Source organism: Euprymna scolopes, chromosome 20 (genome assembly GCF_053919585.1).
Source record: "Euprymna scolopes isolate OS-2025 chromosome 20, ASM5391958v1, whole genome shotgun sequence".
Lineage (NCBI taxonomy): Eukaryota > Metazoa > Mollusca > Cephalopoda > Sepiida > Sepiolidae > Euprymna > Euprymna scolopes.
The window spans coordinates 937589-954264 of NC_136501.1; the positions used below are offsets into that span (position 1 = coordinate 937589).

General features: G+C 32.8%; 1 protein-coding gene across 1 annotated transcript in view; it reads left to right on the forward strand.

Moving 5' to 3' along the window:
* Positions 1-16676, forward strand: part of LOC145241282 (NADPH-dependent diflavin oxidoreductase 1-like) — an 80528-nt gene that overhangs the window by 23459 nt on the left and 40393 nt on the right. The window contains exons 4-8 of the mRNA XM_080104026.1: positions 1351-1448; positions 3859-3957; positions 8857-8958; positions 13323-13529; positions 15164-15285. Coding sequence (XP_079960152.1) covers positions 1351-1448; positions 3859-3957; positions 8857-8958; positions 13323-13529; positions 15164-15285 — 628 coding nt within the window. The remainder of the gene's footprint in view (positions 1-1350; positions 1449-3858; positions 3958-8856; positions 8959-13322; positions 13530-15163; positions 15286-16676) is intronic.

Sequence of the window (16676 nt, forward strand, 5' to 3'; positions counted from 1 at the left end):
AGGGAATTGAGCAGCAAGATGTCTGTTTATATTATTACACTTGAACTTCTGCATGTCAGTACAGTCAGAGAAGCTGGTACCTAGAAGGGAATTCTAAAGTCTAGCAGTCCTATTATAGCAGTACTAATATAGTAGGAGGCTTTCTTACATCTGGGGATTTCTACTGTGTAGGGGTGGGATTTTGCTGCTTGTTGGGTTTGTTTGGGATATTTACGTCGAGGAGGTACAAGGGCCTGTAGATTGTCGGCACATCTACCATTTAAATATATGTTAAATTTATGTTGATTTAGTTGTTAACCTGTTAAACAATGGAAAATCTATTTGTTACGATAAAGACTCAGATAAATGTTATGGAAAGTAAAGGTTTGAGAATGAATGTTATTAAGACTAAAGTGATCATCATTGGTCGGAGTGTGGAGAAAATTCCCAAGAAAGAGGAATTTTCTCTTCTTCAGCTTGTGGGAAAGGAGTTAGAAGCAACAAATTCTTTATACTTGTAAGCATTAGGCTGATAAAAAGTGCAGTGGAATTTGATGGTCAGTTGAGATGTGAAGAAAAAAAAAAATTATCTGGATGGCAAAGCTATTGAAGTTGTTCAGAAGTTTTGTGTTACGTTGGTGATGCTATTGGAGCACAGGATGGAGCAGGTGCTGGTCTGATTGCAAAAGTTCGGAGTAAATACAGTAAGTTCAGCAAGTTAATAATAAGTTCAGAGAACTTTTATCATTATTAACCAACAGAGCATCACCACTGTCAACCAGGGGAAGAGTCTATCAGGCATTTGTATACAGTGTGATGATATATGGAAGTGAATATGATATTTACGTTGAGGAGGTACAAGGGCTTGTAGTTCGTCGGAGCACCTACCATTAAAATACATGTCAAATTTATTTGAATAGCAAAGCTAATGAGTTTGCTCAGATGTTTTGTTACCTTGGTGATATCATTCGAGAATAGGGTGTAGATTGTGATAGCAACAGTTAAGGGTGAATGAAGTAACCCTCTGCTAGTTGGTAATGGTATAAGTTTATTTTATTTTTATTTTTATGTGTTGTTATCCTGAAGTAAAAGTTACTTTGTGTATGCATACATTTGCTATTTATTAAATTTTTTTTTTTAATTTAGAATAGAGAATTTCTCATTTCAACATAGTTTACATGGATCATCAAAACTTGTACATGTATTGACTTTTCATATTATTTTCCTCTCAAGTATCGGCGAGCATCTATTTTCTTTATGCTACCAGTAGCAATTCGCTAGTGTTGTTTTTATTCAGCATTTTTTATCGTTGAATGTATTAGTAACGATGATCGACCTCAAAATTATTATTATTATATAATTTGTTTTTAGATGTTTTGGCGATTCATTTTGAAAAGAAATCTTCCTCTGGATTCTTTAGAAAATGTACAATTTGCTGTTCTTGGACTCGGTGATTCTTCATATCAAAAGTAAGATTTCTATTTCCATGAAAAATTTGGTTCTTATTAACTCTAAAAAACAAAAATAAAGCAAAAATCTGTATGATGTACATACCCATGACAAAACAAAAACATCATATTCCAGAAATCGTGTAAATTGACCAAGTAGTTTCATTTTTAAATAAGAAAATAAAATTTTATTGATAAATTTTACGGAGTTATTAATAGTGCTCAGTAAAAAATGAGACAGCTATACTTTCATTTAAAATCAAATACACATTTTGCATGGTCACTACACAGGCATAACAATGTATTGGTCAATCAGTTATGAATAACTATGACCTCATCTGATGAGGTCGTTGATTATAAATAAAAGTGTGTGTATATATATATATATATATATATATATATATATATATTATTTTTAAAATATAATCATCCACTGACATGTGTTTCATTGTATACAACTCATCAGAGTGGCTGAATCTAGCGAAATTCGGAATTGGGACCTCGTGATAAGAATGCTCAAAGGAAAAATTATTCACAACTCACATTTAGGTAAAAATGCACTTTCGTATAAATAATTGAATTCATTCAAAAAAAGTATTGCAAACAAAAACAAATAAAAACATCTACATAAAAATGCGATACGTTTAGTAGTTGTGCGAGGTAGCCATGTGGTAGAAGTTTAGGCTTCTTATCATGGGGTCCCAATTTCGAATCTCGCTAGATTCAGCCACTCTGATGAGTCATAGACGACGAAACACGTGTCAGTGAATAATTATATTTTTAAAATAGTATATATGCTGCTCCCCATTTAGGGGGTACCAAATTGGTCAAAGGGAAAATTATTCCCAACTCGCATTTAGGTAAAAATGCACTTTCGTATAAATAATTGAATTCATTCAAAAAGTATCGTTAACAAAAACAAATCAAAACATATATATATATACTAGCATGGGTGCCCGGCGTTGCCCGGGTGTTTGGAGGTGTATGTTGAGCAAAAAAAAAAATGAAAAAGTGATAGTAGGAAGGCAGGCTCGAACCCGTATCGCGGAGGAAAAGAATGTGAAAAAAACGTGACATCTTTGCTGTTACGACCACCACCAAACCGGAAGTGACGTAGGTTTAAATTAAGGCGAGACAATCGAAAAGAGGGGATGACTTTTGAAAATATCAGTGAAAAAAGCGACCCCTCCTTGTAGAAAAGTGCCCAGTTGAAGGTGAAGAAATTAATGTTTTTAGTCATTTTTTCTATATTTGTTGTCTGAAGGGTCGATCTTCAAAATGACACTGATTTTGTGAAAATCCGTCACCTCTGTCGAAAGTTTTAGGCAGACATGCAAACATACATATATAGATTTATATATTTGTAGCTCAAATTTTCGACCCGAACCGATTAAAAAGCTTGCCCTATCTCTGAATACCCTTTATGTAAAATTTAAAATGTTTAGACCAGAAATTGTCGTTAATAATATATCTCGATGGTAGAGAATGCAAAGGTCAAATTTTTAAAAACTTTGACCCCTATTATGACCCCTTAACATTTATTATTTTGGGCTCAAATCAAGTTATTAAGTTAGATCTATGTCTAAGGAACATATCTAAAATTACAAGTATTTAGACCTAAAATTGTCGGAGGAGTTTGGTAGAGTTCTCAAAGGTCAAATCGTTGAACTTTGACCTCTTAACAGCCAAATTTCTGGCCGAAAACCAATTACAAAGATTTTCCCAAATCTCACTACTCTGTATATCAAATTTTGAGTCTGTAGACTGAAAGTTGACGGAGTTATTGTGTAGGGAAATGTACACACAGGCACTTTCACTTTTATAGATATATAAGAACTTGGTTCTTATTGTTGAGCACACTAAGTTGAAATGAAAGTCGCTTAAGCTCACATGCGCAGATAATGATGTTATAATCATAAGATCACTCTTGCCGTCTTGACATTTACGCTTTATATAAATGTTAATGTCAACTGTATTTCTCGTGGTTAACATTGGCCACGTGGCTTGTTCCTTGCTAATGGTTTCAGAGATGGCTTCGTGGCTGGGTACCAATCTCCCAACCAGCTGTAATTATAACTCCCTGCACTGATGATTCCCAAAAGGATGAAATACTATAAATGCTTTTCTGGGTCAGAATCTATCCATATAACTTTTATTGATGGTTTTTTTACCCTTTTCTTTAAGTGTTTTTCTTTCTATTAATTTTTATTTTTTATTTTTAGTGCCTTACACAAATTGGTTTCATGCTTTGTGTGAAGCAATGTCCACAAAAAATACATATATAGGGATAGTGGAATAGTATTTGCATTTAATTAAATAGGCTTTATTGATCTTTAGCATCATCCATTTTCTTTCTTTTTTTTTTTTTTTTTTGTCATATTTTTTTATGATTCTGCATATTATTTTCTGTTTTTCATTTTTTCCATTTCAGATATAACTTCATCGGAAAAAAACTATTTCGAAGATTGGAGCAACTCGGTGGCAGCTCCTTGCTGCCAGTTGGTTTAGCAGATGAACAACATGAATTAGGGTTTGTATTGATTATCATATTTTTATTGTAGATCACGTGAACGATAGTAAAACTAGGCTTTGACTTAAAAAGTTTGTTTTTGAAACGTGTCCGTTTTTGGATTATAGCAACATTTGATAGAAAAGCCAAGACTTGGTATCCTTAGAAATATATTTTATTGTTTACATTTTTTTTACTCTTTTTCACCTCAAACAAGGCATGCTGCCACTTGGAATGTAAGGGCTGCTACTTGGGGTCATGTCTAACAGGGACTGTGGGGAGTTGAGCTGCGGGATGTCCTAATTATATTTAACAAGAAATGGTGAAGGAATTCCAAAGTGGAACAGTCTAAGGGAAGAAACTATTAGAGTTGAAGACTTTTTGGTGTCTAGAGTCAACAATAAAGGGGGGGGGGTTGCTGCTTGTTGGGATAGTCAAGGATATGTACATTAAGAAGGCACAAGTTCATCAGAGCACATTCCATTAAAGTACTGGTAAAACAGACACAGGGATACAACATTGCAGTGAAAGGACAGAGGTTGGGGCTTGGCTAATAGTGTGGGACCTATTAGATTTGAGACTCATTTTTTTTTTTTTTACCCTGCGTAAGAGTGAGAGACTAGTGGTGGGTGCACCAGCCCAGATATGGCAACAATATTCCATGCATAAGCGAATTGTGGCTTTGTAAAGATATAGGATGCTCTCTGGTATGATTACTCTCCTAGCATGGTAGAGGGAGTCTACCTTCTTTGCAGCAACCTTGGCAATGTCCTCAATATATTTGTTCACATTCATGTTGCCTCTAAATGTCAGGGCGAGGAGTTTGAAACATGTGCTTTCAGGTAGGGTGTCATTTGTGCTGGCAGTCATTGGTTGAGAATGGTTTTGTAATTATTAAAGGAAAGAAGCTTAGTCTTAGTAGCATTAAATGGTACCAACCATTTACGTTCACATTCCACTACAAACTGAAAGTAATTTTCTAGGGTTTCTGCTATTGCTTTAGATATGTGTACATTCGTTTTTCCCCCCACGTCTATCATAGAGCGTGGTATCATCAGCAAATATACCCATCTGAAACACAATTTTCTCATGGAGGTCATTTGTTTGTGAATATCAGAAATAATAAAGCTTCAAGGATCGATCCCTGGGACACACCTGCAGTAATATCATGCTACTTAAATGTACAGCCTTCAATTAATTACAAATTTATCCTATTTTTCTTTTGAACACAAAAATCTTATATGATTAAATTATGTAAAAGAAGTTGTCGGCAGAGCAAGAGATTTAACTTATTTGAACATTTTCCACTTTCAAATCATTGTACATTTGATGAGCGAGTGGTTATGCCAACACCAATTTCAGCTGGTCCATTTTTATAGACACAGGTTTTCATTTTTCTCTATGAATTTTCTATGCTTATAGCCTCAAATGCAAAGTTTGTTTTTCATTCATCACTTCTATATTATCATCAAAATGGCTTTCTGCTATTTAAATCAATAATACAAAACAATACTTAGAAATCTCTATTATAATAGAATTTATATTTCTGGCAGTGTTCTTAGATATGTTTTATATATATCTGATAAGTATCGAAAATTGAAAAAATACAATCTTAAAATAGTCTTTCTTCTCCTATAGATAAAAAGAATTTTTATAGGGGAATATTTTATGTTACACCGGTGTAACTTTGGCTGGTGTAATGTAAAATATTTTCTTTTTTATTCATAAGAGAAGAAAGACTATTTTTAAGATTGTCAAGCCCAATTATCAGCTGACATGATATTGTAAACAAACACAGACGGAATTTGATGAACGACATTATCATTCTTTTTTTTTTTTTTTGCAAATTAGTCCACCGGGCAAATTATTCCTTGTAATATATAATATTCAATAGAGAATTGATTCTATAATAATACATATGCAATCTGCATAAAGTAAAATATCATGTTTAATCATATTGTATAACCGGGCAACGCCGGGCATCCAACTAGTACTCTCTCTCTATATATATATATATATATATATATATAATATATATATATATATATATATATATATATATAGTATGGATGAAAGTCTAAAGGCATCAATTTGGATGTCTAATTTATATAATTATTTTGAAATAATTTATAAGAAATTAATGTTTGGGTTTATTCGTAATTTTATTGTCTTATTTTTATATATATATCTATATATATAAATTTGTATTCCTGTCTGTTTGTTTGTTTGTTTGTTTGTTCACAATTTGATTAATATATACAAAATGTGTCTTACTTTAATCTTTCATTTATTTCTATATATAGTATGATACTTGCAAAAATATACAATTAAGAGATCACCTTATTTGCATATGACATTAAAAAAATCGATTTTACTAAATAGCGGTATCTTAGTTAATGTTTTTAGCAGGAGAACTATTTTAAGTATTCTAGTTAAAATTGTTATTTAATAAATTTTAAACAACAATTATATTGATAATATATTTAATTTTATTTATTTTGGAATTAATATTTCCAACAGCGACCTTTTTTTTTAACTTTTTTTTTTTAGAGTTATTTGCCCCTAGATGCTATGCATAAAAAAAACGGTGCAAGTCTATTAATGGGCCGAAAATGAAATCGGTTACATGGAAAATCTGCAAAAAAACAGTATAACGTACGTACTTGTCATTGCATGTACATGTCATATTCCAAAAATCACGTAAATCGATCAAGTAGTTTTTTTTTTATTTAAGAAAATCAAATATTAAAGCACAGTTAATCGAGAATAAGTCGAGCGCCATGTTGGATCGACACTATGTCAGCTAACGCCGCCTAACAGCCAAATGCGATCCACGGATCAAAGAAGGGGGAGATAATTGACATATTATGTTTTTTTTTTTTTTTTTTTTTTCCTGAAATGCCGAAAACAAACTTTTTCCTATTACAAATACAAATTAATAAAGTAACAATAACGACTTCTTTTCCTTTTTAGGAATGTCCGATTCAGTTATTTATTTGGAATAAAATGTCCGAATCAGTTATTTATTTGGAATGAAAAAAATATAAACTGATAAATTAAGACAAACCCTCTGTTCTAAAAAAAAAAAGTTATTCTTTTTTTTTATTACTAGAAGTCAAGTTTATTTATTTATTTATTTATTTTATTAAGCTAATTCATAATTAAAAAGGCGATTATCTCCCCCTTCTTTGATCTGTGGATCGCATTTGGCTGTTAGGCGGCGTTAGCTGACATAGTGTCGATCCAACATGGCGCTCGACTTATTCTCGATTAACTGTGCTTTAATATTTGATTTTCTTAAATAAAAAAAAAACTACTTGATCGATTTACGTGATTTTTGGAATATGACATGTACATGCAATGACAAGTATGTACGTTGTACTGTTTTTTTGCAGATTTTCCATGTAACCGACTTCATTTTCGGCCCATTAATAGACTTGCACCAAAAAAACAACCGTTCACTAAATATCATTTGGTAATTTCATTAAGTTTCTAGCTGGAAAAATAATTCTGTGTAGATAGAAAAATCTTTGGCTTTTATTGTTTTTTTTAAATATTCCAAAAACAAAAAAGCATTTACGAAAAAAAACTGAAAAGATTTCATTTGTTTGTTTTATTTTATTCCTTAAATGGCAATACAGAAATCGGTAAAGGTTGCTTTCTTAGTCTCACATTGTCAGTATCTGTAACAGAGAGATAATACTTTCAGGTCACAAATGCATAAGTTCAGTCATCATAACCATGCAATTTACAATCCTCTCTGATCTATTCAGGCAGAATAAAAAAAATAGGAGGCATTACTTTTGAAACACCCCTCGTATATTGTTTTCTGTGGCAGCACAATTTTCACATTTAAGTGAACAAAACATCCAAACAACAGCAGCAGAGAACCGCAAGTAATCAAAATATGCCAGCCTTCTTAACAGATTTGTGTTTCGACCGATCATGATGGAGATGAGTGGAACAATAGACCCCACCACATGTAACTTCCTTAACAGCCTGCATCTATTAATGACGTGTGATAATGGGGATCAACATGAATTGACTAGGCTTATCAGGTGCTTTTCAATCATCACTTTGTGGAAACACCTTGAGCCTGCTCTCAGCTTGCCAAGCTAGCAGGACATCCAATGAAACTTTCTGATACTTGTATGTTGGTCTCAAGTAGGAGAATTTTATTAATTAATATTTGCTCCTCCACTCTGTTCATTTTTATTCTCAACGTTTTTAGTGAATTATTATTTAATGTTTGTTTTTACATCCCTGAAAGTTTATTGAAGTTGGAGATTTTCTCATGTTAATTAGTAATTCTTGCCCTTGTTATAAAAAAAGAAAAGTTTGATTCAATTTTTTCCATCCATTCCAAGCTATATATACTTCCCATATATATGTGTTTTTAACCTTTTCTGCTCCTTCAAACCACACTCCTCCCCCAAATCAGAATACTGTCTTTTTCAGACCTATATTTTTGTCATCCCTATATATCTCGTTTAATTTGGTTTCAGTAAATTTTAATATTTAAAAAAAAAGTAAAAATAGCATTTTATATCGTCAAGATTTTGAAAGTTCATTGCTATTGGAATATTCTTGTCAAGAATTTACCCATTTTTTTATGGCAGTTCACAATTGTAAAAATGTTTTTTTAAACACAGTTTAAATCTAGGATTTGTTTGTTTTATATCTGTAAATATATGACAGTTTTGATTTTAGGTTTATTTTTTTTTAGATTTAGCTTCAACAAACAAAATTAAAAAACAAAATCAAGTTTGTTGGAGATAAAATTCACTGAAAAAAAAACTTTTCAAAATATATATTGAGTTTATCAGTAATATATATATATATATATATATATATATATATATATATATATATATATATATATATATGTGTGTGTGTGTTTTTTTTTTTTTGTTTTTTTAGCCCAGATGCAGCAATAGATCCATGGTTAACTAAATTTTGGGCTCGACTTATGTATTTATATCCTCTGGAACCTGGTCAAACCATTGTTTCAAATGACATCCTGTAAGTTTTTACTCTAATTTATTTTTTTTTTCTGTGCTTGTAACAAGATCAAACTTATGGTTTGGAATTTTTTAAATGATTGATTATTTGTTTAATTGGTTTTTCTTCAACGACTGTTCTCATCTTGAGTGTTTTTTGCACAACATTTCGATTGATGTAACTTCTGACCGTCTTCAAATGCAGCTCGTCGAACTTCAGAATCTTTTCATCAAACCTAGGAATGTCCACAGAATTTCAAATGGAACCTTTTAATAATCTTCATTCTAATAATATATATTTCACAAAAAACTCCTTCAAAATAAAATATTAAAGAAAAAAAAAATAAATTTAAAATTACGAAATGAATACAAAAGAAAAGTTAGAGATTAAAAGCAAACCAGTTGATAGAGAAGAAGCAAACCAGTTGATAGAGAAGAAGCAAACCAGTTGATAGAGAAGAAGCAAACCAGTTGATAGAGAAGAAGCAAACCAGTTGATAGAGAAGAAGCAAACCAGTTGATAGAGAAGAAGCAAACCAGTTGATAGAGAAGAAGCAAACCAGTTGATAGAGAAGAAGCAAACCAGTTGATAGAGAAGAAGCAAACCAGTTGATAGAGAAAAAGCAAACCAGTTGATAGATAAGAAGCAAACCAGTTGATAGAGAAAAAGCAAACCAGTTGATAGAGAAGAAGCAAACCAGTTGATAGAGAAGAAGCAAACCAGTTGATAGAGAAGAAGCAAACCAGTTGATAGAGAAAAAGCAAACCAGTTGATAGAGAAGAAGCAAACCAGTTGATAGAGAAAAAGCAAACCAGTTGATAGATAAGAAGCAAACCAGTTGATAGAGAAAAAGCAAACCAGTTGATAGAGAAGAAGCAAACCAGTTGATAGAGAAGAAGCAAACCAGTTGATAGAGAAGAAGCAAACCAGTTGATAGAGAAGAAGCAAACCAGTTGATAGAGAAAAAGCAAACCAGTTGATAGAGAAGAAGCAAACCAGTTGATAGAGAAAAAGCAAACCAGTTGATAGATAAGAAGCAAACCAGTTGATAGAGAAGAAGCAAACCAGTTGATAGATAAGAAGCAAACCAGTTGATAGAGAAGAAGCAAACCAGTTGATAGAGAAGAAGCAAACCAGTTGATAGATAAGAAGCAAACCAGTTGATAGAGAAGAAGCTAACCAGTTGATAGAGAAGAAGCAAACCAGTTGATAGAGAAGAAGCTAACCAGTTGATAGAGAAGAAGCAAACCAGTTGATAGAGAAGAAGCTAACCAGTTGATAGAGAAGAAGCAAACCAGTTGATAGAGAAGAAGCAAACCAGTTGATAGAGAAGAAGCAAACCAGTTGATAGAGAAGAAGCTAACCAGTTGATAGAGAAGAAGCAAACCAGTTGATAGAGAAGAAGCAAACCAGTTGATAGAGAAGAAGCAAACCAGTTGATAGAGAAGAAGCAAACCAGTTGATAGAGAAGAAGCAAACCAGTTGATAGAGAAGAAGCTAACCAGTTGATAGAGAAGAAGCAAACCAGTTGATAGAGAAGAAGCAAACCAGTTGATAGAGAAGAAGCAAACCAGTTGATAGAGAAGAAGCAAACCAGTTGATAGAGAAGAAGCAAACCAGTTGATAGAGAAGAAGCAAACCAGTTGATAGAGAAGAAGCAAACCAGTTGATAGAGAAGAAGCAAACCAGTTGATAGAGAAGAAGCTAACCAGTTGATAGAGAAGAAGCAAACCAGTTGATAGAGAAGAAGCAAACCAGTTGATAGAGAAGAAGCAAACCAGTTGATAGAGAAGAAGCAAACCAGTTGATAGAGAAGAAGCAAACCAGTTGATAGAGAAGAAGCAAACCAGTTGATAGAGAAGAAGCAAACCAGTTGATAGAGAAGAAGCTAACCAGTTGATAGAGAAGAAGCAAACCAGTTGATAGAGAAGAAGCAAACCAGTTGATAGAGAAGAAGCAAACCAGTTGATAGAGAAGAAGCAAACCAGTTGATAGAGAAGAAGCAAACCAGTTGATAGAGAAGAAGCAAACCAGTTGATAGAGAAGAAGCTAACCAGTTGATAGAGAAGAAGCAAACCAGTTGATAGAGAAGAAGCAAACCAGTTGATAGAGAAGAAGCAAACCAGTTGATAGAGAAGAAGCAAAAATGTTCACATTAAATGCACTAAAGACTAGAGAAAAAATTAAAATAAATGGGAAATATTTCCACCTGCAGATTGTTACTGGCTCTGGCCTAAAAAGGTCAACTTTACAACTAAAACGATTTGATGGTTAAAATATTAGGTAACTTAAAGCCATGTTTAAGACTAAAAATTGCTTTCAGATTATATCTATTACTGTTGTGACATGTACTGAAGACCGCAGACTGCTAAGTTTAGATGTATTAAAACTTGACACAGCAAAATTTAATTAATTTTATCAAATCGGAAGAACAAAAAATAAGATTACTAAAAGACTATAAAGCAAGCATTCGATTGAAAGAGAACTACCGTCATAGATTTATTCAAACAAAACAATTATCCATACATATTTTTCTTATTGTAATGTCAAAGCTAAAATAAAAATGATGGACGTTGTGTATATCGTGGATTCTTCATTCAACTTCTTATGGTCGGATCATCATTTTTCACTGGCAATTGTTGATGAGGTACACACATGGGTCCACAAGTATAAAAAATATATATAACAAACGTGGAAAACACAGACGCCGATTTTTCACGTATCGGTTGGAATCTGGGTGTGTGTGAAACTATTTTCTATTTGCTGAGGTTCACAATTTTCTCTAATGTCAAGGCCGTCTTCATTGGTTATTTGATTAATTCATCTCTGATTGTTCAAGAGCTCTCGGTCTGGTCCAAACCATGATCTGCTTTCAGTGGCATTCAAACTCCTACTGTCCACCCGTTGTCAGTCATTACCCGCTGCTAACTCACTACTGACTACCCGACATTGAAATCAGGCTGACTTTGGTGTTGTGGGAGGTCATGTTGGTGATGTTCTGGACATATGACCAAACGAAATAGTCCAGCAGGTTCAGGTTGGGGGAGAACGGGGCAGTTAGAGAAGAATACAAAGTTGCATTCCTTTTGAAGCCAAGCCTGGGTCTCTTTGAACTTGTGGGTTGGTGCCAAGTCTTGCTGCCACTACTAGTATCTGCCAGTGACCACCTGATTGCACCAAGGGATCACCACACTCTTCAGCACATCCACTTTGATGTTGATTTTGAAGCCAACTTGGAAGATGTGAGGTGGCATGATGTGGTCCTCACTTAAAACCACACCAATACCATAACTATGGCTGGAACTTTGTTATTTATGGAAATCCAGCGATGCATTTTGAGGGTGCTGGCAATGGTCCTGTTGTCATAACTTGGATCGCTAGAGAATATTAGTTGTACAGCAGCGCATCTTCGATCTTGCTCATTAAACATTGTGTCACTTTCAGACATTATAGAAAGTTCCTATCGCTCTTGGGATTTGTACACAATTGGTCAACTAGTAGATGGTCTGCAACAAAAAAAGAAAAGCGGTTTTCATCAAATGGAAATGGAATCATGTCATCTTATCTAGGGCGACAATTTTATCGTTCCCTCTGTATTTTGATGTACAATTTTCTCTTGATGTAAATAAAGTTTATCACTGAGTAATCAGTTCATCGATTAAAAGAAAGTCTTGGTATATAGATACAATTTTTTAGACTAGTTTTTGGTTTTTTCACTTGTGAATTAGTCCAACCGCACAAGGAATATGACATGCTCAGCTTGGTATCTTTCAACTCATTAGTCTAGAATGGAAGTTGTTTATTGTAATGTTTTGGATATTTTGAATTCTTTTTATTACTGCTTCAGAAAATACCTTTTATATTGTCTCTCAAAAAGGAATAAAAACTTATGCGTGAACTGATTGTTTGTATTACTTTTTTGGATTGAACTATTGTTCTCATCTTGAGTGTTATTTGCGCAACGTTTCGGTTGGTGTAGCCTCCAACCTACATCAGATTGCGACCAGTATGCCTGACGAAAGTCAGAAGCTACACTGACCAAAACGTTGCACAAATAACATTCAAGATGAGAACAATAGTCCAATCAAAACAAATAATATAAATAAGTAGTTTTGTTTTTTTTAATGAAAAATATATTATTCTGAGACAAAGTAAATTTTAAAATGCAAATTTTATTTATGTTTAAAGATATGTGAGATTTAAGTAACATCAGATATCTTGTCATGCTAAACCTACTGATCTCAGATATTATTGTAATTGGAGTGCTTAAGATAAATTTGGTCCTAATGACCATTTAAAATATTTTCCAATCTAAAATCTATTTACTGTTATTCTTTGAATGTGATTAACTTACTTCAAAATGTTTTTTCTCTTTCTGTAATTAGTCTCCCTTCCAAGTACTCTGTCGAATATGTGAACTCTCCTGAAGTTGAGATCATTAATCATCATACATCAACCAAACACGGTGAGGAAGTATTTGATCAAACCAATCCATTTTGGGCCAAATTGTTGGTAAATCAGAGAGTAACGGCAGCTGATCATTTCCAAGATGTCAGATTTGTTAAACTGGATCTTCATGGCTCAGACTTCAAGTAAGTGATGCATGCATACATGCATTACATAATATATAAACGCATACATACATTACATAATATATAAATACATACATGCATTACATGCATATATAAATGCATACATACATTACATGCATATATAAATGCATACATAAACACATACATACATTACATGCATATATAAATGCATACATACATTGCATGCATATGTAAACGCATACATACATTACATGCATATATAAATGCATACATACATTACATGCATATATAAATGCATACATACATTACATGCATATATAAATGCATACATAAACACATACATACATTACATGCATATATAAATGCATATATACATTACATGCATATATAAATGCATACATACATTGCATGCATATGTAAACGCATACATACATTACATGCATATATAAATGCATACATACATTACATGCATATATAAATGCATATATACATTACATGCATATATAAATGCATACATACATTACATGCATATATAAATGCATATATACATTACATGCATATATAAATGCATACATACATTACATGCATATATAAACACATACATACATTACATGCATATATAAACACATACATACATTACATGCATATATAAACACATACATACATTACATGCATATATAAACGCATACATACATTACATGCATATATAAATGCATACATACATTACATGCATATATAAATGCATACATACATACATTACAGTTAACCACCTGATGAAGGTCAGAGGAATAGTTATTTCTCTTTCATTTCTTCAATACCAGAACATTTTTCTGACTCTACCCTCACTAATTTGGTTCCTGGTTACGTGAAATGAATTAACAGTAAATTATTTATCAAAACCTGACTGAAGTTATACCAAAGCAGAATATATATGGTTTGTTTCTATATTTGTGCTTTTTGAGTTTTACATAGACAGACAACATATTCTTGCCATTATCAATTTGTTGCAGTAAATTTTTCTTTTATTAGAACCCAATGTTATCCCTATTTTAATGTATGGTCGTATGTGTTACTATTGATGCAATGGTTATACTCAACATTTTTTCTGAAGAAAAAAAAAAAAGAGTTATGTTTCAATCATAATAAATTTCTAAATTTGTATTATTTGGACTACTGTTCTCATCTTAGAGTGTTATTCTCACAATGTTTTGGCTGATGTGACTTTTAATCTTCTTGAGTTGTATCTTGTCAAACTTGGGAATCTGTATAGAATTTAATCCACAGGAGTAGCATGCTCTTGTTCTGTTATATTTTAAAAAAAGCAGAAAAAACATAGCCGTATCGGATATAGTAATATGTAATAAAATTGCATATCTAAAAAAAGATACTTTTGAAGATTTATTCGTCAGTGTGGATGATACTCAGAATACATGGTCATGGCTGACGGAGCAAAAGTATGCTACCCCGGTCGATTAAATAAAGGGTTTCGTTTTAAATTCCATGCAGATGTCAGAGTTCAAGAGAAAGATTCCTAACTTTAACAATATACACCTGAAGACTGTTAGAGGTTACATTGGCCAAAACGTTGTACAAATAATTCTGAAGATGAGAAGAGTATTTTTAAAAACTTAGATATAAATTCATAAAAGATAATTTCATGTTGTTCTTTGCAGCTACTCACCCGGTGATATCCTCATGATTCAGCCTGAGAATCATGCAGATTCTGTACAAGAGTTTATAGAATCGCTCGGTCTTGATCCAGACAAATATTTTATCCTGAAACAAAATGATCCAGGTAAAACAGATTCTAAGTTCTCCTCTGTATTCTTTCATTTTGGAAGATCATCAAAAAATAGAATATCTGAAACTATTGCTAATACATCTGCCAAATTTTACCATCTTCATTAATAATTCTTATTTCATCTAATTTAAAACTGAATAATAATACGAATTTGGAATGAGTTGTATTATTCAAACTACTGTTCGTATCTTGAATGTTATTCTCACAACGTTTCAGCTGATGTAACCTCTGACCTTCTTCAGGTGTAGCTTGTTAAACTCTGGATTTTTTTTTGTCAAACTCGGGAATCTGTATAGAATTATGAATAGTTTATTTAATCCACGATGGTAGCATGTTACTACTCAGAAAAGTGTCGCTTAGTCACTTAGAATTGAACTTTGGCCTAGGAATTTATCCATTATGTCACGCATCCTTACAGATAGGAGGTTCAGTTCAAAATTCCATGAACATTCTCAAGTTTGACAGAAAGATTATTAAATTCAACAAAATATACCTTAAGAAAGCTGGAGGTTACATCAGCCAAAACGTTGTGAGAATAGCACTGAGGATAAAAACAGAAGTCCAAATAATCCAATTCTCATTTAAGAATATTTAGAAACATACTTTCTTTTTTTTTTTATTCATGTTCACTCGTAAGTTGGCATATCTAAGGGGCTACTATTTGGAACCATGCCTAGGAAAAGATTAACAAGATGTTGGTTTACATTACATTTAAACTTCTGTATATCAGTACAGTCAGTGAAGCAGGTAGCAGGAAGGGAATTCCAAAGTTTAGCTGTTTGAGGGAAGAAACTATTAAAGTAGAAAGCTTTCTGATATTTGGGGGCCTCAACAGTGAAGGGGTGTGATTTTATTGCTAAGCAGGTTTGTTGGTGATGTGTATATTGAAGGGGTACAAGTGTAACGAGTTCATCAGAGCACATTCCATTAAAATAGTTGTAAAACAAACACAGAGATGCAACATTGCAATGATGGGACAGGGGTTGGAGATTAGTTGACAAAGTGGAACCTATTATGTTTTTCTCAATTAGATATTGGGTTGTATTACTGTGTTTACTGTCTTGTGATTTGTAGTGTGGATCTTGGACAGGACATGAACGACAGTTGCATCTTTGTAAATGCACAAAGATTCATACTAACAATTTAAAAATGAAAATGAAAAAGCACGGGCATAACTATTATGTGCAGATTGTATTGTGTGTCAATAATTTAAGGTTTGCAAACGTATTAAATCTACTGTCCAGAATTGTGAATTGCCATCTTTTTTTTTATTTTTTATTTTTATTTTTACATTTTCACCCCAAACAAGGCAAATTGCCACTTTGGTGCAGGGGGCTACTATCAGGGGCAACAACTACTGGGGTACTATGTAGGGATTTGGGCAG